The 21,189-nt window shown below is 55.4% G+C and overlaps 1 protein-coding gene across 2 annotated transcripts; it reads right to left on the reverse strand.

Annotated features, from left to right (window-relative positions):
• Nucleotides 1-199: 199 nt before the first annotated feature.
• EHD1 (EH domain containing 1) lies at nucleotides 200-20,443 on the reverse strand. 2 transcript variants are annotated; one of them, XM_072789783.1, is made up of 7 exons: nucleotides 20,389-20,443; nucleotides 19,892-19,972; nucleotides 18,852-19,278; nucleotides 15,044-15,141; nucleotides 3,920-4,332; nucleotides 1,326-1,490; nucleotides 200-938 (listed from the first exon to the last, which is right to left on the reverse strand). In XM_072789783.1, the coding sequence occupies exons 1-7, from the start codon at nucleotides 20,414-20,416 to the stop codon at nucleotides 414-416; spliced, it is 1,737 nt and encodes a 578-aa protein (XP_072645884.1). In that variant the 5' UTR covers nucleotides 20,417-20,443; the 3' UTR covers nucleotides 200-413. The 2 variants fall into 2 exon arrangements, with proteins under 2 accessions (XP_072645884.1, XP_072645885.1); XM_072789784.1 differs by lacking the exon at nucleotides 19,892-19,972 and having other exon boundaries at nucleotides 20,389-20,422.
• Nucleotides 20,444-21,189: the final 746 nt, after the last annotated feature.

Genomic DNA, 21,189 nt, shown 5'->3' on the forward strand with positions numbered 1-21,189 from the left:
GGCCCAGCAAAGTAGCACTCAAACTCAGAAATGAACTGGAATCCTGGGGTTCCTGTCTACACAGGGCCCCAGGGCCCCCGCAGCTGCCAGGATAGGGAGGTCAGTGAGCCATGGGAGGCGCTGCTGTACAGCAGAGGAGAACAGGGCAGGACAGGGGCTGGTGTGCATGGGGCTGTCAGACGGAGGAGGCACGAAAGAATACTGCCTCTAACATTATATATTAAAAATATCCATAGTTCTTGTGCACAAAATTCCATCATTCACATACGACTATTACCCGCCTCCCTGCTGGGCCCAGGAACGGCCTGAAAAGAAAGATGGTGGTTTTTCTTTGCAAGAGCTGCAGAATCATGGCTCAGTCTTTATGGCCCTTACCCTCCCCACAGCAGCCCTGCCGGGCGGGGGTGCTACGCTCACTCATGCCTCCGCTTGGAGGGGGGGATCAGGTGTGGGGGCAGGTCGGCAGGCAGCTCATGGCCCTCTAGCTTGACTTTGATGAGGTGGTTGGCTAGGGCAAACTCCTCATCATCCAGCAGCCCATCCTTGTCCACGTCGGCCAGCTTCCAGATCTTCCCCAGTACCGTGTTGGGCAGCTTGGATTTCACCATCTCCTTTTTGGCATTGGCGCCCGTGATCTTACCATTGACAGGCGATAGTGTGTAGAAGATCTCGTCATAGGTGGGCTTGTCCTTACCCACTACCCACTCTACGTCATCGATGCCCTCGCCGGCCCCTTCGCCGTAGCCGTGCCCAAAGGGCCCGTTCATGGTGCCGTCGAAGGCACCGCCCTTCACAGCCTGGGAGGGCATCAAGGACTCCTCCTGGCGAACCATCACCATCAGCCGGGCAATGTCATTCGCCAGCATGTCATCCACTGTGTCTAGCAGCTTGGGCTTCAAGGCCTGGAACTTGCTGAAGTCCTGAGTCTGCAGGAGTTCCTGTGGCAGGCAGGGGAGGGGATGGGCGGGTCAGGTCCCTTGGGGACTCCAGGCTGAGTGGGTAGAGCTGGGGTTCCCAAGCAAAAGAACTGGTACCAGGTCACAGGCCCAACCACCCAACCACTCAGGTGACCTAACTTCTCCCTCGGCCTTGGCTTCCTAGTCTGTGAAGTAGATGTGACAAGAATACCTTCCCTGAGGGGCTTGGGGGGGCGGCGGATCTGCTGGAAGGCCAGGCGCCCCACCCCTTCCCCACTGCTCAGAGTGAGTCACTGCATTCCCCTCTGCGGTGTCACCTTCTTCCGTTCGGGCAGGGTGCTGCTGACTAACTCAGGGGCTCCCATTGGGGAGGCCCCGCCCAAAGGAGGGTGTGCAGGATGGCCATACCTGCATCTTGCGGAGGCTTGGGAAGTCCCCGGGGGAGATCTGATGCTCCCTCTCAATCTTCTGATAGATCTCTCCTAAGTTGTTCACCAGCTCCTTCTTTTTGCTCTCTTTACCAAAGACATTGGGCATCTCCTTCTTGAGGGAGCTGATGATGTAGGCGTGGACCTAGAAGACAGGAAAGGGCAGATGTCAGGTCGTCAGGCGCTCCCAGGACACTCCAGAAACTGGGGGCTGCCCGAAGCCATCCAGGGCGCTTGTCTTCCGCAGTGCTGGGCATACCCCCAGTTCCCCCTCCATGCAGCAGAGATGTGGAGCACACTGTCCGGAGCCAGGTAGGGCCCTGATGTCCCACACACGCATAGCGGTGGCTGCTGTCAAGTTCACAAAACTCCAATACGGCCCATATTATGCTCCATTTATCACCCTGCTGGCTCAGAATGAGTAAGATTAGGAAAACCACATAAAGCTTTTCCTAGATGTTTTGGAGTTTATCTAAGCTCAATACCTTACTTAGACGTTTGCCAACTGAGGGCGGCACACCCTTCGTTTCCCCACAGCAGACCAGTGACGCTGGCAACCCTCTGAGGGCATGGGCCCTCGGATCCCTCCGCCTTCCGAGAAATGTCCAGGCGTGAAGGGCTGTGGCCAGCCCTTGATCAGGTCACTGAGCCAGCCTCACCCTCCTTCTCCCAGGCTGCCAAGCTCTACCCCATCAAAACCCCTCCACCGGCCTGACCCTGTCTGCCACAGGCTGGGAGCCTGGCTGAGAACTGCCCGAGGTAAGCAGGGCTGTGTGAGAAAGTGGCAGTCACCACACTGCCTATCAAGGGCCTGTGCAAGTTGGCACAGAGAGCCACTCACTCCAGGAAAAGGAAACAGTCTGGAAACCGCAGGTGCGGGATGAGATCGGAGGCCCTGGGGTTTTCCAGGCATGGTGACTCAGTGCACATGCAGGCCCAGCAACTACACACCATTTCTGTTGCTGAACAGAGCCTATCCTTTGTTCGGTCCTCAAAGGAGGCTGCACGAGAGCACAGGCGGCCCTGGCAATGGGAGGCTATTCAAAGAGAGAGTAGAGCTGCCCTTCCCTGCAGCCTGGAAATGGGAAAGACCAGGAGCCAGTTATGCAGGTTTCCTCATGGGTTTCTTTCTTAAAACCAGCTCCACTCACTGGGAAGGCTCCAGAAGTGAGATGTGGGAAACCGTGTAGCCCTGGATCCCCCAGAGCAGGATTCTGCAACTGAACTGTGCATACTGATTACCAGGGGATGGTGTTCAAATGCAGATGGTTCAGTAGTGGAGGGTAGGGCAGGGAACCTACACTTCTAGCATGCTCCAATATGGTCCTTGAGCATTCCGGGTAACCAGTGTGGAGAAGATGAAAGGTCAGTTCTTTTTACTCAAGACTGAGCACCAAAATGCTACTCGACTTCACACCGCAAGATAGTGCAGGGAACCTGAACCACTATGTCTGGCCTACAGCAGACTCTCAAAAGCTGTGAGCTACATCCAGGTGGCTGTTTCCCTGGAAGCAGAAGCATGGCCTGTGGGGCTCCTCTTTGGATCTCCCCGGACTGCCTTCGCCGAAGCCCTCACACCCAGAGAACATGTTCTTACTCCTCCACAAGCCATAGGCAGGTGTAAATACCCCCATCCTCTATGGCCATTTCATCAGAGAAGTGGTGATGCACAGGGTTACAGGGTCCCGGCTAACAACCATCACTGATGGGGCCTGGGCGGAAGCTGAGCTCTGAGCCCAAGGATCCGTGATTCTCACATGTGCACTGATGCGGCCTACAGACTTATCCAGGTGGGCTCATGATGTGCTACGGTGCTAAATCAGAGCACATGTTCCTGTCTGAGGGGCCCACTGGTGCCATCAACCTTCTTTCCCGGCCCTAGCCACGCCAGGGTCTCACTGCAGTACTTGGCCAGGCACTGAGATTCCAAGCTCTTGAGCAATTCAGATGCCACCCAGCAGGTGCCAGCAGGTCCTGTGCTTCCACAGAGGGGCGGAGATGGTTTACAAGACCCTTGGGGGCACAGGCCACCCAGGGTTCTTGTGCCCCATCTTTCCACTAGCTCCCTCCTGTCCTGGCTTATGCAGCGTCACCCACCTGAGGCCCCCCAGTTGCCGGCTTCTATGGCATACCATGACAGGACAAATAAACCAAGCTTGGTTTTTCTTTACGTGTTCACTTTCCCGTTGCCACCAATGTGTGCTGGAAGGGCAAAGACTGTGTGTGTCAGTCCCCACTGTGTCCCCAGCACAGGCTGAGGGCTCAACAGGCCTGGGAGGTGAGGACTGGAGTTGCACCCCCGCCTGCACCCCACTTCTCAGGCTGCCCCTGGGCACAGCGCTACCTTCCCGCTGAATGTCTGCGTGCATCAAGAAGACTCAGCTGAGAATCAAGGGCTACACCCATTGGTGCAGAGAGGACTCGTTCAGACACAGCACACACAGGTGTAGCTGTGGGAATGGGTCTTGGGCACCCCAAAAGCCAAAGCAGACCAATCCTAGAGCCCCAAGTGCCAGTCCTGGATCCCCGTGGGCCCCACCCAGCAGTGGGCCCAGCCCCCCACTCCTAGTCTACCTTGGCCAGCCGTGCCCGCTTGATCAGGTCATTGAGCTTCCTGAGGGCAGCATTTCGGGGCAGAGACTGGATGTCTTTAAAGAGGTCCTGTTCCTCCGCCTCAAAGAGCTTGCGATTGTCAGGGATGAGGAGTGGGTGGGACCAGAAGGAGCCGATGTATACTCTGACAACCTCGGGGGTGTTGATGATCTTCCCCAGGGACCACATGAGAGCCCCGTAGACCCGCATCAGCTGCTGGGTCTCAATCTGGTCGGCTTTGTTCAGCACCACACGGATCTTGTCCTCATGGTTCTTGAGGGCCTTGATGACCTCGGAGAACTCGTCAGAGATGTCCAGCTTGTGGGCGTCAAAGAGCAGGATGATGCGGTCGACCCGCTCAGCAAACCACTCCAGGACAGCTGCGAAGTCGTAACCTACGGGAAGAGCAGGGTGAGCTCAGGGGCACCATGGCCAGGCAGCTCTGATGGCTCTCTTCCCGGACCCAAGCTGGTATTTATTTAAATTTCCACCACATACTCAAGGGGTCAGCACAGCACCCTCCTGCTCCCCCGTTTCTGTGCCCACTCGGTACCCTAGCGCATACAGCACCTGGCAAGGAGAGGTGTGCCACAGATAAATAATGCAAAAGAAGTCACAAAGCCCAGGGGCACCTGGGTGGCTCAGTCAGTTGAGCGTCTGCCTTGTGGCTTGGGTCATGATCCCAGGGTCCTGGGATGGAGCCCCACATGGGGTCCCTGCTGAGCGGGGAGTCTGCTTGTTCCATCTCCTGATCCTGCCCCCGCTTGTGCTCACTCACTCTCTCTCAAATAAATAAAATCTTAGAAAGGAAAAAATAAAAGTTGTCACAAAGTCTGAGCCCTAAAGTAGCTCAGACCAGGTCAAGAGTGAAGAGGAGAGCGCAGCAGTGTGGCTCGGCACCGTGTGGCGAGAAGGACAGAGACTTGGGGTCTGCCACCTGCTGGCTGGATGTCCTTACATGACAGGGACAGTAAGGAACAGCCATAACACCTGCAGCTGCTACTCGTGGGGTGCTTGTGCTGGGCCCCCATTTTCCAGGAACCTCATTTATTCTCCACAACAGGGGCTGGCCAACTGCAGCTGGCCCATCACCTGTTCTGTAAATAAGTTGGGTTTTTTTTGTTTTTTTCTTTTTTTAAAGATTTTATTTATTTATTCATGAGAGACACAGGCAGAGGGAGAAGCAGGCCCCCTGCTGAGCAGGAAGCTGGATGTGGGACTCGATCCCAGGACCACAACCCGAGCCAAAGGCAGATGCTCAACCACTGAGCCACCCAGGTGCCCCCATAAATTAGTTTCATTGGAACAGAGCCACACTCCTCTGTTCAGCTGCTCTTGTCTCAGATAGCAGAGTCCAGTTGTTGTGACACACACCACAGGCCTCCCAGGCCAAAGATATTAACTCTGACCCTTCAGAAACTTTGCTGGCCCCTGCCCTATGACAAGCCAGAAAGTGTGACACACCACTTCCCCTCTCTAGGTCTTAAATGCTTCTATGCTGTTTCCCACCATCCTCTGGAAGCCCTTTTTAGTGGACGTGGCCAACTATAGCGCAGACTGCTAACTGGAGCTCTTCCTTTAATAACAGAACAGCCTAGTTCCAGCTGAATTCAGGGCCCCTCTTTTTAAGACCACATTTCCTAGCCTCTCCTGCAGCAGATGAACAAAAGAAGTTTATGTGCCCTTTGCTTTTCTCCCTTCCTGAAGAATGGAATGCAGATGTGATGGTAGGAACTGGAGCAACCACCTTGAGTTCAGAGATGGCCTTGGACTGTTATTTTCCACGTAAATGATCTGATAACTGATTTAAGCCCATGGATTTTTGGGTCTCTCTAACAGCAGTTTAGTTTGTATCCTGTTTTATAATCACAACTCTTAAAATGTTTCTACTTCTCACCACTGCCTCCAGAAGAAGTGATGGTTCTATTTCTCACCTTTTAGGAATAAAAGATGAGGAGAGATAGGAAGACCATGTGATGGCCACAGCCTGAGAGTCTTAGGGAAGCTTGGTTTGAAGGCCCTGAGCTGCCATTTCCTCTCTGGGTAATTCTGGGCAAGCCTCCTCGTCCTTGGGCTCCTCCTCGTTCTTCACCCACTACCCACAGGCCACCTCAAGCATAGGCCAGCCCTCTTAACCAGCACAAATTCATCCCAGAGTGCAGTCAGGCTCCTGAAAGTAAGCCAGAGAAGCTGCTGCTATAGAGAAGAGCCCGAGATGCTGCCCAGAAACGGGACCAGACCAACCTCCTCCCCCTGACAGCCTGCTTCTAGCTCGCATCCCTCACAAAACACGCCACTACTCCTGACCAAACTGGGATGGAGACATACTCTCTAGACCGCGGGTTACAGGAAAGTAGCACGTAGAAGGAGAGAACAAATAAAAGAACAGAGCGACCACAGTGCTGTGAGGAGGGAGGGCAGCCCTCCCCACCCTGCCGGTGAGGAACCTGCTGAGTTGGTCATCAGAGTGGTATTCAGCTGCTCCTGGTCCTGCCAAGCCTCGCAGACTGAAGACAAGTCCACAGGAGAGTCCCTGAGAGGCTGCTTCCACTTGGGCCAGAACTAGGCCCCTCTCACTCACAAGGGCTTTAAGACCAAAGTCAACACTGGGGCATGTCTAGGGGGTGAAGGTCTGCTGGGATGGATAAACCTTCTGGATAAAGCCCCCCAGGTTTAAGTGCTTCAGAGCTGTCTGTGTACCCGAATGCACAGCATTCCAAGCTTCTCCCCACACTTCAGCGCTCAGAAAGAACACAGGCTCTTAAACAAGACAGCTCTAGAGTCAATTCCCGGCACTGGCCACTGACTGCGATCTGAAGTTCTTAACTTCTGAGTTCTCATTTCTACTTCTGTAAAATTTAAATAACAATTCTTCCTCCTATGACCACAGGGAGGGTTAGATCAGGTACCACAGCAGGCTCCTAGCACCGGCCCCACGGCAGGAGGGGCTAACTGGCCTAGGACAGCATTACTGGTCAGGAACAGTGACAAAAGTCCAGCCTGGTTCTGAGGCTAGGGGCCAGCTTTCGTCATTGGGGTAAGACATTGAAAGGAAAACCCCCAATTCACTGTTTCTGTTGACTTAGCACAGCAGCCTCGGGATGGCAGCAACATGCAGCCTGTTCCTGCCACAGCAACCCAGGCAAACGGAGCATTCTGATCAGAAGCAGCCCCTTGAAAGGCCGGACTTTCTAACAGGGTGAAGGGGAGGGCAGTAAAGCCCCCATGAATGTGAACTTGGGCCTGAGCAGGGCAGCCACCAACTTTCCTGAGGCCCATGCCGATGGTCAGAATCAGCCAGACCACCTGATTCTCTGTGCTCAGAGTGTGGGAAGGCATGGTCACCCCTGTGCCAGCAGCCAGCCAGTATCACAGGTTGCCGGGTCCAGAGGACCCGGTCCCCACAGTCCCTGGACACTATGCAGCTGGCTCCAAGAGCCACGGGACGGCATGCCCGGAGAGGAGCCACCAGCACAAAACAAGAACAGGAAGGCAGAGGGGCTGGCGAAGGAAGCGGCCAAGGAGACTGCAGTGCCTGCCTGGGCTGCACGGCGAGCGCCTTTTATGGCTGATTCTGGGAGCGGCAGGTCAGTGCTGGAAAAGCAATGACTCAGGACTGAATGACGGCTCCCTCTCAGCAAATATGAGGCCCCATTCCTCCCCTGGTCAAGCTGCTCGTCCTCAGACCGCCACAAGCTGAATGACCACAAATTCACATAGCTGGGAAGGCAGCGGCGCCAGAGGCGAGGTACTAGGAACGGGGGCACCCTGACGGACTGGGCTCCAGCCCAAGTTAGCTTTGGCCTGGGAGTCAGGAGGGCGCACAGGGAGCTGAGCTCACCCCCGAGACTCCACCCAATGTGGCCTCACACCCCCTCCCCAATGGAGGGGGCCCAAGATGACTCCAGGAAGGACAAACAGAAGAGGGGGAGGAGTTGCTTCTGAATCGTGGCACCAGAGTCACTGCAGGCAGAGTGGAGGACCCCAAGCGGCCCCTCCTGCCCCACCTGCATCCCAGTTACCTGCCAACATCTCCAGTTGGAGCCAACAGAGCTCAGTCCATTTTTTTTTTTTGCAGGTGAATGAAATTTCCTGTTTATTATGAAAAATGCTCACACTTTCAGTGAGGGAGACATGATGGCTGGCCAAGTGTGTCCACGGGTCACGAAAAAGGTCATAATACACAGGCGCGTGTGATGTCACCACAGATGTATGATCACACACAAACCATGTGGCTGCAGCCACCTCCAGGCCCACCCAGCACACATCTATCCACCAAACTGTCACTTGGCCCGTGATGGTGTCTCGAAAGGAACCAAGGGCCGGACTCACAGCAGCAGCACCAAAACATCAATCAAGTCCGTGCAATCAGCAGGGTGGCTGTAGCCACCAGGGCAGCAGGTGACAAGTACACGGACAAGCGTGCCAGCCAGCGCCCCCACTCGCAGCACTGCCCAAGGCAGTGAGCCTCCAGGCTTCGGGACATGCTAGATGTCAGCCTCAGTGACAGGATACGTTTTGGCCCCTGCACTGGGCTTAACGCACAGCAATTCTGCAAAGCAGGAGTTCCTGGTGCGCCTGGTAAAAGAGCAAACTACATCCTCACCAGTGGAGACAGGACCTGCTGTAGCTTCATCTGCCTTGGGTGCAGACGGGAGTGAGGGCGCTGACACCCATGTCCCTTGGACAACACAGTCTAAGGGGGCTTAGCTGGAAAGAGGCCAACCCCACAGTGTAAGGAAGAGCCGGTGCCATCTCTGACAAGGGACAAGCTCTCACATAGAAAGAGTTCTGGAACTTTGGAAACATTATACCAGGCTGAGGGCTGGGCTCAGACTTGGGGACATAAGCACACAGGGAGATGTGGACAGGGGGTCCAAACGTGCTTTCCCGTCTCCGGTCCATTCCCACCACGCCTCCTTGGGCCCCTCCTGCTCTCGGGAGCACCCGCTGGCCTCCTCACTGGGTCTGTCCTCCAACAAGAGTCCCGCTCCCCACCACAGGCACAAAGGTGGGGAGAGGGGAAGTTATGACAGGTCCTCGCCCAATCCTGGCACCCTCCAAACACAGGTAGTTCCAGTGGCTGAAGGAAAAGCTGCTTTCATACATTCCAAGTTTCTAGAACATCAACAATACAGGGTTTGTCTGCAATCGACTTTCACTTCCTGCCATTCAAGCTGCGTGGGCCTCGGTATTTCTTGCTGTAGCCCCTACCACACACATTTCCAACGGGTGCTGGGCCCGGGAAAGGGGGGGGCACAGGACCCCAAGACGAAAGTTAAGGAGCACGGAGAGGACCCCCATGGTTGGCGAGCTTTCTCCAGGGGCACGCTCTTCAGGAAAGGACTCTGCTGGGGTCACCCAACAGCAAGGAGACAGGGGGCCTCCTGATGCCTAGGTTGATGCCAAGAGAAATTCAGAAACTGAAATCCACCCTACACCCAATATTTGTAGGAGCTTTACTCAAAATCGCTCCAAACTGGAAACCCAAGGGCTCTTCAGCAGGTGAAGGGTAAGAAATGAGAGCGCAGACTCGTGACGGGAAGAATGAGAGCAACAAAAGGAACAATGGATCAATGCTCTCCCACACATGATGTCCCGCGAAGCACATGCTAAGTGGAGGATAGGCACGGAAGACCCATATAGGACCTTCTGGAAAAGGCAAAACTTAGGGATAAGTATCAGCTCAGTGGTTGCCAGGGACCAGAGGAGACGCAAAGGGGAGCAGGGAACTTTCTGGGCTGAATGGAAAGACTAGATCTTGATGGTGGCGGCGATGGTTACATGACCGCTTCACAGAGCTATGCACCTAATGAGGATGAAAACCTCTACAAATCTGACCAGTAAATGGGCAAAGGGCAGGGAAAGACAGGTGGACTCTGACATCAGGCTGACATCGGGCTCTGGAGCCCCCTCCTTGGCAACCAGTCGAGTGACCCCAGCACCAGGGCCCCTCTCTGAGCCTCGTTTCTTTGTCTATAATGTGAAGGTGTGACTGTCTAGCTGCTGTGGGCAGCGAGGGAGCGCCTGGAACACTGTAAGCACTTGGTAAATGTTTGCTGTTATTTACACACAGGAACTGTATTTTGGGCTCAAGCAGCTCAGATTCTCAGGGGTGTGTGGGCGCTGACCACTTCTAATGCTCGAAGAATGCCTCATCCCACCAGATATAAATGGAATGTCTGCAGGCGCTCGCGCCAGCTACTACGGGGCCGCCTGCCGGCTCGCAGCCTTCGATCCAACAGGTGCTGAGCCCCAGCACCGACTGGTATGGCTCCTCCGTGGGTGGTGGCCCACGCCCTTAGGCAGAGCTGCACCCTTCCCACCAAAGGCTCCGCCCAAAAGCTGTCCAGGGGACCAGAACAGGGGGCGGGGAATGGCAGGGGGTGCGGTGGTGAGAGGGAGGCTTGGAGGCAGCCCGGGGCCCTGAGAAGGGAAACTCCAGCTGAGTCAGTGCTTCCCTAGCCTCTGGCCTCTTTGGCATGTTAGTCAGAAAAAGGTCTTTCTAACCAAAGTCTGGGAATCCCTGGATTTTTTGGTGTTATCTAGAATTAGCTGACATGTGCTGAACATGCAACTGAGCACTAGGTAACAGGGCAAGGGGTAAACACGCAGGATGCAATAACTCCCTGGAGTCCCCAGCTTCCAAAGTAGTGCGCTGGGGCCTGAAGCTTCTGTCATCATCTGTACCGGGGGCACGAAGAATCCAGGAGGGATGTAGCCTTTGGCCTGGCCCAAGGCTGGCAGGCAACCTCATGGGGCATTCTACGGGCTGCAGAAAATGCCTGGGTGCATCTCAGGAGGTAGTCAGCACAACGGTTGGTAGGCAGGGAGGGCTGTCCACAGTGCAGGCCCTCCTCGGAGTTAGAGGACCCCAAGTCTAGACCTGGAAGGCCCTGCCTTACCTCCTGAGATGGCTTCCAGACTTAAACGGGGCCTGGGAACCAGGGACAGTCAGCAGGATGGCAAGTGAGAAGCTAGGGAACCAGCCAACTAGGGCCAGGGGTCCTAGTACCCATCCCCAGGGGGTCTGGGGGCCAATTTCTGCTCAAGGCAGAGATGCCAGCATGGTCAAGCCCTGGACCTCAGGTCCATTTCTGGCTCCGAGTCTGATTTTAAGCGGGGAGAAGCCAGAAGTGGTCCCTGTGCCTGTCAGGAGAGCTCAGAAACCCTGCACAGTCCACCAAACAGGGTCAAAGACGTGCCCGATCTGCACCCCCCCCCCCCCCCGCCCCGCCGCACTCCTTCAAGTGGGAGCATCCCCTCTCAGCACGGGGTGGCATATGCACAGCTCCTGTCAGGCCTGCAGACACACACTAGCCTGCGAGGCCTTGCACAAACTACTCAACCTTCCCAAGCCTTGGCCTCCTCATCTGGAAAGCAGCAGCGTCCTCACGGGTGCGGCTGTGTGACAGCTAAGTGGAGCCGGTTCATATGGCGACAGTACGGGCGGTCTGTGGAAAGCCAGGCACAAGGCCGGCCGGGCATCAGCCTCCAAACGCAGGTTTAAGTAATACTTCCCTGCTGACATGACTCGCATGGTGAAAACCAAGGCACAATAGTTATGGCCAGCTCACAGCCACGTAGTGCCCTGGGCAGGCCGCTGACCCTTAGGCTGGGGTTTCCACCTGAGTGTGCCTGGGCCTCCTGGGAACCTGCTGTGGGAGATCCCTGCTCCAGCCTGAGACTGCGCAGGCAGGCGGCAGCCCGGGAGCCAAGGGTACCAGCCCCACCAGGTCCAGGATGTCCTTTGGAATGCCCTTTGTCACTCACACGGCACTCAAGAATAAATGTTGTCCCTACAGTGCACCTTTCTTTGCTGACACAGGAGATCGTTTATCTTTAAAGCTACTCAGATTAGGGGCGCCTGGGTGGCTCAGTGGTTGAGCGTCTACCTTTGGCTCAGGTCAGGATCCTGGGATCCTGGGACAGTCTCACATCAGGCTCCCTTGAGGGAGCCTGCTTCTCCCACTACCTGTGTTTCTGCCCCCTCTCTGTCTCTCATGAATAAATAAAATCTTAAAAAATAAATCAAACTGTTAGGAAAAATAAAGTTGCTCAGATTAGCATGATAGGGAAGTTCAGCCGCAGACCCCCATGGAGGCCCCCTCTCCTTCCCGGAAAAATTCTCAGTGGCCTGTTGCACAGCCTGGCCTATAGCCTGACTGCTCTACGCCTACGTTATCTTTCCACATGGAATTTCCTGCACACATTAGGGACCATGGGGAAAGGGGGAAAAAGCCAGGAGGGGCCAGGCAGATAGGGTGGGAAATGGAAGTCAACGTAATTAACAACTCTAACACACATGTGACCTCCTGAAGAACCTTCTGTTTCCAGAGAGCAAGGGCGGCAGACCACAGAAACTCTCGCTGCTTGCCCAGGACCCGTGTTTTCTATTGGTCCTATCTTTCTGAGAGGGAAACACCTGCTTTCCACGCTGTCAGCAAAGGGAGCAGACAGGCACGCTAGCCAGGGAGTCTGGAACGTGCTGCCCTACCATGACTTCCTCTGCTGGACAGGGCAGCATGGGGCCTCCCATGACTGATGGGTGGGGCCTCAAAGCTGAGATCCACTCCTTCCCCATCCACCCAGCAGCCTTCCCTTAAGGACCACTGCTAGCATACTTGAGAGGTACAGGTACTGTGCCATGATCTCTCTCTGGCTGATAAAACACTGACACCAAACATTGCAGAGCAAATCCCAACTGGATAAGTTTTGGTAAAGTACTTGAAACCAAGACACCTAGGGTCATGGAGGGAAAGAGAAATTATCTAGTGAAATCAGTTTAATCTTGCTATTTCACGGAAGAAGCCTTCCTCCTCCTCCGTGCCATGATGGGGGGAGGGAGGCCTTCTGCAGCTGCCCCAGGACAGAGGGGGCATGGGCAAGCAGGGGTGAGCCCTGGTGCCTCTCACTGGCCTCCTCCTCCAAGTATCTGCCAACTGCACGGATGACTTGAGGGCTGGGACTGACTGCCTTGCATGCCGCATCCTCCCCCTGGTCCCCAATCAAAGTGTACCCTACATCTGCCAATCCACCGACTGGGGAGCGCAGGACGGCACCTTGGTGGTGCCTGTCGCAGAGAGCAAGTCTGGACACCGCTGCCCACCTGTTTGCCAATCGGGAAAGGAGGCAGGGAAGGGAAACATCCCAGCAGACAGGGCTGAGGTGCCCAAAGCAGCAAGACATTAACATTACACTCCTCACCAGTCAGCCTGCTAGACTCTGTGGACACAGGCTCAGTGATCAAAGACTCCTCCCAGCTGGGAGGAGACTTCTCCCAGCACTGGTGGCAAATGGTGGCATCTGGGTTCCCTTTCACCAGATCTCAGGGTCCCACAAGAACCCTTTCCCTTTCCCTCAAATCCCATAACTCCCAGCTCTGAAAGCCAAAGTGAACACAGCCTGCACAGAAAATAAGCCTCTCCTCGTGAGCTATTGTCCCTATCTGAAGATGTGTACACATCAACTGACTCTGGGCTGGGAGCACTGCACACATTACCCCACGGGTAGCTTAGTTCTCTATCCCATAGCCCCAGTGAGAAGAAGCCCCTCCACCCAATCTTCCAGGTCATTACAAAGATAATGCTATAGAGCCTCAAAGAAATTCCACCTAGGATGATAACTCAGGCCAGGAAGGGAAGAGAGAATCAATTCCCCATTGTATGTCTGTCTTTGAATGCTTTCCTAGGCATTTCTTAAAACCAGCCTGGAACAATAATAGCAGTAAGAGGAAAAACTAGACCTTGCCTTTTTATTTTTTAAAGATTTAAGCCATCTTTACACCCAATGTAGGACTCAAATTCACAACCCCGAGATCAAGAGTCACGTGCTCCCTTGACTGAGCCAGGCAGGTGCCCAGCCCTTGCCTTTTTAGAAGGGGTCCAAAAGCTGTTTCCTTGAACGCCCAAGAGTGTCACCGGGGTGCAGAACCTAAAAGCTTAAACCAGATCGAGAGACAGAGCAGTTTCAGGATGCTCTGATGCAAGCCCTTACTAGCAGGGGCCCACAGCCTAGAAAAAAGGAGAAGCAAGGTTTCTCAGCACCAAGAACAGGGCCCCCACCCCCTTGGAGCTACAGCAGACATGAACATCCCCCAAATATCAGGCTGCTGGCTTCAAATGCAAAGCTTGCCAATGCCGGGCAGCCCAAGGGGAAGGGGAACACTGGAAAGATTTGCAAGTTAACGATACACAAATCCAGCAGCTTATCCTCAACCCCTGAGTGTGATCTTATTTCATTTCCACATTTGCAGCTGTAGGCTCCACTCCTGGCCAACCCTCACGCCCCTGCCAGAAAATATTCAGGCCCCAAGGCTCCCCCACCCATCTGCAAAAGGAACAGTGGCAGAAATATCGCCCAGTTCAGGCCCCTCCTTTACCAGATCTTTAGGAAAGCTTGGCAAAGCCGAGACAGGAGTTTACACAACTAGGGGCCTGGCACACCGACTCTCTGCACAAAAACCTTCCACTGCACACAGCACCCAGGGAAGCTGCTGACACCACCCCCGAAGCAAAATTAAACACGTTTCCACTAGCCCCTAAACATTTAACATGTCTCCGCAGCTTCTCCTCTTGGCTGTCTTGTTCGAGTCAAGTGTTCTCTCACAGGCCTGCTGGGCTCGCCAGGAATTTATATATATATATACACACACACACACACAAACACACACACACACACATACTGGGGAGCAAAGCTGTTAAACCCCAGCTCAGGTGAGGGTGCCCCAGGGGAGCCCAGGCCCCGTTCAGAATGGCAATGCTGGCTGAGGTACCTGGAGCCCAGTGATTTCCTGTGACCTCACGGCCAGCCCCAGGGTGCCATCTCACAAGCCTGCCCTCTTTCCCAGCATGCTCCAGGGGTCAGAAAGCACAGGAGCCCCGAAATAGGCTGTGCTCTGGCCCTGGACAGCTCTTAGTAACCTTAACAAAGAGAGCCAAAGAGAAAGAGCAACTCCTGTCCCATCAGGGCTCAGTGCACAGGGTGGACCCAGGTCTGATGTCAAGTGGGTTCTCACTTGGGCTGGGAAAGATTCAGAGGCAGCATCTGGTCCACATCACAGACATCACACCAGAGGCACCCTGTACAGTGGCAGAGCCTGTTTACCTCTGCTGATGCGCTGTTTCTCTCCGGACAGGATCCCAGGAGTGTCGATGATGCTTATGCTGTCCAGGACCGGGTTGGGCAGCTGGGCACACATGAACCTGCACAAGAGCAAGAACCAGAAGAGACATCAAGACTCAGCTATCAGGGGCACTGGGTGGCTCAGTGGTTGAGCATCTGCCTTCAGTTCAGGGCATGATCTGGGGGTCCTGGGTTCAAGTCCTGCATCAGGCTCCCCATAGGGAACCCATTTCTCCCTTTGCCTGTGTTTCTGCCTCTCTGTGTCTCTCATGAATAAATACATAAAATCTTAAAAAAAAAAAAAAAAATGACTCAGCTATCACTGCTCCGGAAGCAACGTGGGGCTTTCTGTATACCCTCTTCTCCACCTCTGCCTTCTTTCCCAGAAGCGAGGAATTTAAAGGAGGTTTTCTCTTCTTCCCAGGGGCGGCAGCTGAACTCTATGACCAGGAATCCAAGCAGCAGCTCAAACAGGCCAACATCAGCAGTTCCCTCACGTTAGCTTTCCCCCCAAGAGTTCAAGAGTTCAGCTTTCAAGTTGCTGATGTGTTAGTGAAAACTGCACCAGCCTAGGTCACTGTTCAACTCCAGAAGGAAAACAGAAAGGGGATACTGGGACCTTGGAATTCCATATTAAAATGTTCAACCACTTGGTGAAATTCCCAGTCTGAAGGCGGGGAGCAGCTTTCCTCCTGCTGCTGGGACCAGCCCACCCCTTCCACCCAGCTGCCGGTGGGCGGCTAGTAAAAGCTGGGGGACACATGGCCTGATTGGTGGGGCGGGGAAGTACAGACACCATTCTCTGAAAGCCAGAGCAGGCCAAGGAAGGACGAGTGAAGCAGAGAGGCTGGCAACTCATGAGCAAGTGCTTAGCCATGTGTGCCTGAGTTCTCACTGAGCTTAGAACAGCCCAGAACAGGCTCCTTTAAAAACTTCTCTGAAAAAGATATTGTGAGCAAAGAAAATACTGACCTTTTGTCCGTAGGACGCAGGCTTAAACTGCCTTTCCAATTGTGGGGGGAATCTGAGCTGATAAGGTTCTCCTTTTGGCTCAACCTCCCAAGTGACCAGTGGCCAGGCTAAGGATAACTGGCCAAGGTGAGAGGTGTTGCCTGCAAGCACAACAGAGCAAAAACAGCTGACCCGCAGACCTTGGACCTGGGCCTTGCCAGTGCCAGCAGCAGAGCACCCACGCCATGATTAACTACATGCCAGGTCTGGGGCTCCTGCTGGGGAAGGGTCATGGAGAAAAGACCAAACTAGAAGAATCTGAAATAGAACTGACTCTGAGAAGTAACAATACATAAAAATGTCTTGTAAAGGAGACCTCTGAGTAAGTGGACATCTGTAAGATACAGAGATAAGAGGCCCCACAGAGCCTGGGGAGCCTGGCAGGAAACAAGGGAGCAAACAGTCCAGATACAGACGCTTCATCTCTCACCAACAAGGATATACACCGACTGCATCTCACCCGACAAGTGGCTGGTGCCAGCTACACAATTGAGTTTTCAAAGATGCACTTAGGACATCCTGACTGTACCCTGCCTTGGTCTGCTCCATTGGATTTTAGTTTTAGAGCAGCCACTTAGGGTAAAAAGGGCAGAAAGTCAAGTTTATGTCTCAATGGGTCTTTTAAACAGCAGGGAGAGGCTGTGTCAGCCAGAGAAGAGCCCCCTTTGTGTGCCCTAGCTAGCTAGTCAGCACTCAGTGTACTCCATAGGCTGACACAGCTTGGGGCCCCTGCTCCACTGCAAACCCATGGCCCCCCAACCCTCAGCTGATAAGGGCCCTTTTGGCAGGGCTGTTAGTGATTGGGAGCCCTCTGGAGATGAAGTGGCAAGAGGGAAATAAGGGGCTCCTGGCTGGCTCAGTCAGTAGAGCACACGATTCTTGATCTCAGGGTCATGGGTTCAAGCCCCATGTTGGGTGTGGAGCCTACTTAAAAAAAAAAGAAGGAGGAAAGAAATGTGTGGTTCTTGAATCCTGTGGCACCATCATCAGAGTGCCCAGCTCAAACCCAGCATCCTGGAGCTGCACCTTTGGCCAGAAGCAGCAGGTGGGAACCGGATGCTTAAAGGCCAATCAGCACTGCATTAAGCTGCCCCAGTGAGCTTGACAAATCAGCAGAGTCCTCCGAGCTGGGGTTTCCTGAACCACGAAGATGGGGGTTGCCTGGATGATGTCTCTGATCCCTTCCAACTCTGAAATTTTAGGTTTCCAACTTCAGAAACAAGTGGCACATCCCGTTTCTCCTTTCAAAAAACAGTCTGCTCTCACAGTCAGAAGTGGAGGCCCAAGGACAGGAAGTGTAGCTACCCTTCCTTCTAGCTTTCCAAAGTTCTATGTGAAAGTCAAGACCTAATAATGCTTGGAATTCTCAGCCTAGCAGCCAAACCGTGCACAAGATCCTAAGGCGCCCACCAGCTGACAGTCTGGGCCAGTCGCCTATCTATAAGCACAGTAATTCCCAGACACAGGTATTCTCCAGAGGAGGGCTCAAGGCTAAGAGGGCCATGCCTCTCACATGAAGGGCTCTACTCAGCTCCGGCTGTGACACACAAATGCCCTCAGCCATCCAACATGTGGACAGGCTTAAATGCTTCCAAGGGGCAAAAAAAAAAAAACAAAAAAACAAAAAAACACAAGTCTGCCTGTCTTCTCTGCTAAAAGTCAGCTCTTGTGCACAGAGGCAGGCTGGCCCCTGGCTTGGATCAGGAGCAAGCTGGTTCACCCTGTGTAGCTGGACAGTGTCTGGAAAGGAATGTGATCATACAGGGTGGAGACCTGGAAGACAGGAGTCCAGGATTCTTTCCTAGGCTCTTCCCCCCAACACAGACTTTGAAAGGCATGTGGAGTCACTCCTTGAATGGGGGGTGGGGGTGGTGGCAGGAAAAGCAGATCTGTGGAGTCCTTTGGTTGCTGGGGGTAAGGGTGGGGACAAGTTCCTTTCCAGAGGAGTGAACTTGATTGTTGGAAAGAAGAAAGAAGGCCAAAGTGTTTCATTCCCAGCATCAGGAGGGTTAGACTCTGGGAGGAGGACCCAGATCATGAGGCAGACTTCACCCATCTAATTGGGGAAACTGAGGCTCTAGTGAGGGATTCAGGGCCCAGATCTCACTCCAGGGCTCCCAGTGGTACAGCCTGAGGCTGCTTCCTGCAACCCCTAAAGGAGCACAAACCCTTTAGAGCTGACCTCCAAGGAGAAGTGTTCACACTCCCTCTGCCTGCGACCTCATGGGCTGCCCCAAATACAGCAGGCCACAGCAGATCCTCTCTGCCCCTCCCTCCCACACAAAACCAGCGGTCACGGGGGAAGCACAGCACAGCAGCAAAGGGAATAACTAAAAGTTTCACGTATTTTTCCATGACACTTCGGCAGCAGGCACTTGAAGGAGAGAGGGGAAAGGGGTTGGCTTGAATGAATCAGGTGCATCCAGTCTGGGACGACCCTGGGAGGAGGTGGAGACGGGACTCTCTCACCTTCCCGACGCTGACCCCGGTCCTGAGGGAAGCGGGGTTGAGATCCGCTGGAAGGTTTGGGAGTTAAACTGATAACCTGGAAAATTCTGGAGGCGATAAAAGCGGGGGAGGGGCCGGAGACCTCCGGATGCGCTTTTTGTGCGAAGCGGCAGGGGCCCCGGTCCCGGGGAGCGGTCGCTGAGGGGCTCGCTAGGGCCTCGGAGACAAAGGACGAGCGGGAGCCGGGGGCAGGCCGCGGCCGCGGTAGGGTCCGGACCTGGGTGCGGCCCCGGGGTCCCCCTCGGCTCCGCGGGGGGCGAGGGGCGGGTACCTGTTGAGGAAGGCGTTGCCGAAGGCGTTGAGCTTGCGGAAGGGGCGCCGCGGGTCGACGACGAGCGCGTTGCCCGGCACCACACCCTCGGTGGGGCCGTGCATGACCGCGATGAAGGAGTCGGTGGTGGGCTCGGGCCCGATGCGCATTCCCGGGAAGTCCTGCTCGATCAGGTGCCGGATGAAGGTGGTCTTGCCCGTGCTGTACTGGCCCACGAGGAGCACCATGGGCTTGTTATCGAAGTCGGCGTCCTCCAGCGCGGGCGAGTGGAACTCGTGGAAGCGGTAGTGCTCCTCCAGCGGCAGCAGCTTCTGCGCGTACAGCTGCCGCAGCCCCTCGGCCACCGTCTGGAAGAGCTCCGGCTCCTTCTTGCGGCGCGCATCCTTGCTGACCCAGCTGAACATGCTGCCGGGCGCGGGGCTGGCTGCTGCGGGGCAGAGCGGCGCTGAGAGCCGAGCAGGGCGCGGAGCCGAGGCGGGGCCGGGCCGGCCGGCGGAGGCGCGGAGGGGCGGCGGGGGTGGGGGGGCGGGGAGCGGCCCGCACTGCGCAGGCGCCCGGCACGGCCCGCGGAGCGCCCTCTGCGCAGTGGAGCGCGCGCCCCGCCGTGCGGCCTTTATAGGCCCGGCCTCGCGTTCGGGCGCGCGCGGGGCCGCGGGAGGGCGGCGGCGGGAGGAGCCTCCCCCGCGAACCCCGTGCCACGTCCTTCCCTCCCCCGCCTCCCATTGGCCGGCTCCAAGTATCGCGAGCGCCGCTAGCTCCGCGCCCCGCCCCCGGCCCGGGTGCCGTGGCAACCGCACCTGTTTTGGTCCCTCCTGGGCTGGGGCGGCTCGCGGAGGCGCTGCGGCTGGGAAGGCGGGAAGCGGGGCTCCCGCGCGGAGCGGTCCCGCGGCCTACGTGCCTTCCGGAGCCCTCGAGACGGCTCCCCGACTGCGCGCCCCAGCCGCGGTCGCCCCGCGAACGGTCGTCCTTCCCCCGGCGGCCTCCCCCCCCCGCCAACTGCTCGCCCTCACCTGATCCTCCTTCCTGCCCCTCCGCTTTACCTGCTTCGGGAGACGGAGAGATAGGAACGAGGTAGTGGAGAGAGGAGGCCGAGGGGTAGAGCATCCCAGGCCGGGTGGTGACTGGGGAAAGAACAGGGCGGGAGTAGGCGGTCCCTGGGGAAATCTGGCGGCGCAGCAAGGGGCCGGACCCCCGGGGCGGGGGGGTGCGGGGTGCTGGGGTTGGGAGGTGGGCGCGGCAGTGGAAGACACGTGACAGCTGACACATGGGAAGAAAAGGTGGCTTCTCCGAGGAGGCTGCACCCCACCCTGTGGGAGGGTGGGTAGGGGTACAAAGGAAGTGGAGGCCCTCTGGCCGCTTGAGTTTTGAGGAAGTGAAATCGGAAATTCCCCGTGTGGGGAGGAGGGGGAATGTGGGGCAACAATGAAATCTTGTGGGAACTTAGGGGAAATTAAAAAACCCAAATACTTCTGCTTTCCTCTCAGGGTCACTACTAGTTAACCTTTATGCTGACCTGTGCATCCCCCCTCCCCCTTACCAGGTCCTGGCTGTTCCATTAGGCTCATTCCCCCACCATCATTCCCAGCCACACTTAGACCCCCTTGGCTGTCCAGGCTGGTGAGAATCTTCAGTGGGTGATGTCAGAGCTTTGGGGACTGTGATTGTTATGTAACCAGTATCGGGGACACCAAAGTGTAGGAGGGGGTGGGGAGCCTCGGAGTTAGATCTAAACTGCACTTAAGAACTTGAAGGCCTGGTGTCCAAACCTCTGGCTTCTGGGAAATGTGAGAGCCCCGACGGCCAGATGCCTATACTTGAAAAGAGAGCAGGCTGGCAGTCTAAGACGATGGAGGCGGGAACCCAAATCTGAGAACAAGTAGAGTTACTTGGGGAGCTGGGTCAAGTGGGAGCCAGAGAGGGCAAAATGGGAGGTTTTGATTGCCACTTCATGTAGGATGAGGCTCAGTTCTTTCTGAAGAAATAAAATGTTAAGTCAGTTGCCTTCCCCTCTTCCCTCTGCCTCCCTGATCATTGGAGAGCCCGGCCAGCTGGCACTCTTGTAAGTCTCCAACTTACTGCTTTTATTTGGGATTTCATTAGCATTCTTTTCATCAATGCCAGTATACCAGAAGCCGCAAGACTTTTCTTGGTGGACTCCTCAAAAGAACATATTGAGACTCCTAGGCAGGGCTGTCACCAGAGGCTGTGTGCCAGCTGATGATCAGGAGCCTTGGGTGGGCCCCAGTCCAGACTTCCTGGGCCAGCCTTAGAAGCCAAAGAACTTGCCTCCTCTGTGACACTTTGAGGGGTCCACCCCGGAGATGCAGTTTCTGCTGTT

This window comes from Canis lupus, chromosome 21 (genome assembly GCF_048164855.1).
Source record: "Canis lupus baileyi chromosome 21, mCanLup2.hap1, whole genome shotgun sequence".
In the NCBI taxonomy this organism is placed as follows: domain Eukaryota; kingdom Metazoa; phylum Chordata; class Mammalia; order Carnivora; family Canidae; genus Canis; species Canis lupus.